The sequence below is a fragment of the Aegilops tauschii genome, unplaced genomic scaffold (assembly GCF_002575655.3).
Source record: "Aegilops tauschii subsp. strangulata cultivar AL8/78 unplaced genomic scaffold, Aet v6.0 ptg000179l_subseq_2504346:2865697_obj, whole genome shotgun sequence".
Lineage (NCBI taxonomy): Eukaryota > Viridiplantae > Streptophyta > Magnoliopsida > Poales > Poaceae > Aegilops > Aegilops tauschii.
Genome location: NW_027332499.1, coordinates 220,985 through 223,022, shown reverse-complemented (window position 1 = coordinate 223,022; position 2,038 = coordinate 220,985). Strand labels below are relative to the sequence as shown.

Here is a 2,038-nt window from a genome sequence, read left to right as displayed (position 1 = left end):
TGATATCATGCGAAGTAAAAAACAAGGAAAAAACAGCAACTGGCACTGGGCACTATGTCAATAGGTTAGTCCCAAAAAATGATATAAAGTTGCTACAAAATGATTGCAAAACATCGAAGAATGATAATATAATAGCATGGAACCATCAAAATTATAGATACATTGGAGACGTATCAGCTGGCTGGCGGCGTCGCGGTGTTCGGCGCGGCGGGGGGAAGAAGAACTGAGATTGGAAAACTCTAAGTGTGTTGGTGGTCTGCTCAGAGATTACCGCCATGGCATTCCTTGGCCCCTCCAAGTCCCATTTGGATTCGCTGGTTGGACATGCGCTCTTTGGCGATGGCGCGGCCGCTGCCATCATCGGCACCGACCCCGACGTGCCCTTCGAGAAGCCACTCTTCCAGCTGGTATCAGCGAGCCAGACCATCCTGCCCGACTCCGAGGGTGCCATCAACGGCCACCTTACAGAGGCAGGGCTCACCATCCACCTTCTCAAGGACGTGCCCGGGCTCATCTCCAAGAACATCGAGCAAGCGCTCGAGGACGCCTTCAAGCCTCTGGGCATCCACGACTGGAACTCCATCTTCTGGATTGCACACCCTGGCGGGCCGGCGATCCTGGACATGGTTGAGGAGAAAGTTGGCCTTGACAAGGAACGCATGCGCGCCAGCCGAGAGGTCCTGTCGAAGTACGACAATATGTCCAGCGCATGTGTCCTCTTCGTCCTCGACGTGATGCGTAAGACCTCTTCGCAGGATGGCCAAGCAACTACTGGAGAGGGTAAGGAGTGGGGTGTCCTCTTCGGCTTTGGCCCCGGCCTCACCGTCGAGACGCTCGTCCTCTACAGCGTCCCGATCACAGCCACTACATGATCGATCAGCAAACGACACTTTATTATTTATTCGCCAACAACATAAAATCACCAGTACTACAAGTGGTTACGAGAGCGACGGTGTGATGGCTGTTCTGAGTTTCCTTTATCACTGGTTTTCACTTTTTGTTGTGTTTCTACTGTAAGAATTCATATGTGTTTTCCTCCCCAAACCCTGTTGTATGTGCTCCTGATGTACCTCGTGTATTTTAGTAACGTTTAGCATTATGTTTCTTATTAGTAATTTTATGTAATGTATGGGTTGCAGTGTCCACATCCTCAAACATGTACGGTTCAGTTGCCTGTCTCTTTTCCCTCTCATCATGATCATTGAGCTTCTTAACCATCTATTTACTTTTGCCACGATTACTGCATACTAGTTATTAACCCCTTAGTGTTTTCGGTTTTCAAATATAGGGACATTCAAGACACTATTTTGACCAGTGTAATAGTATTTAATTTCTAATTTTGTATAAATAAAAGGATCGAGTTAAATAGCTGCAACCATTTGTGATTGTACTGTTTGCATGTATACTCTTTTCCCACCATCAATCGAGACACAACTATTTTTCACCCCAGGAACTTTATGTTTATAATAAATGTAACAATGTTCCATATTCATGAAGGTTGCTTGTGTATTGGTGGTTGTAGTTTTGCAAATGCTAAATTTGGTGGATGTATCATTTGTTATCCTTTTTTCGACAAATTATGACGGAGTTTGGTGTTATGGTTTAGAGATGTTGAGCATGCTCTCGATAACATCTTTACTGTTATCTTTAAGATTATGTCATTTTTAAAATCAAATTTACATAAGATATTCATGCAAAGTGTTCTATAGGGAGTACATGTGGGCATTCATTTCCCCTGGTAATAAATAGTGAATCCATGCACTTTATTCATTCTGTCTGAAAAAATGCGATATTGGAACCATTTATATTAAATGAAAATATATTGTCATTTTTTAGAGTTTTTTTTGTTAAAATTCATCAGATAGGGGACCTGATTTTTATGATTAAATTTCTATGAAAAACCTATTGAGGAAAAACAGGGAATTCTAATTATTTTCCATTGAAAACACACAAGTCATATCGGTTCATGACATGGATAATTGTGTGTGTGCATGAGATCTTTCTCACAAATGATAAATGGAAGGCTGAATATTGTAAC

At 42.5% G+C, this 2,038-nt stretch overlaps 1 protein-coding gene across 1 annotated transcript; it reads left to right on the top strand.

The window, feature by feature from the left end:
• Positions 1-251: 251 nt before the first annotated feature.
• Positions 252-872, top strand: LOC141028497 (chalcone synthase 2-like). The gene has a single exon (XM_073506088.1). The coding sequence runs from the start codon at positions 276-278 to the stop codon at positions 870-872; it is 597 nt and encodes a 198-aa protein (XP_073362189.1). The 5' UTR covers positions 252-275.
• Positions 873-2,038: the final 1,166 nt, after the last annotated feature.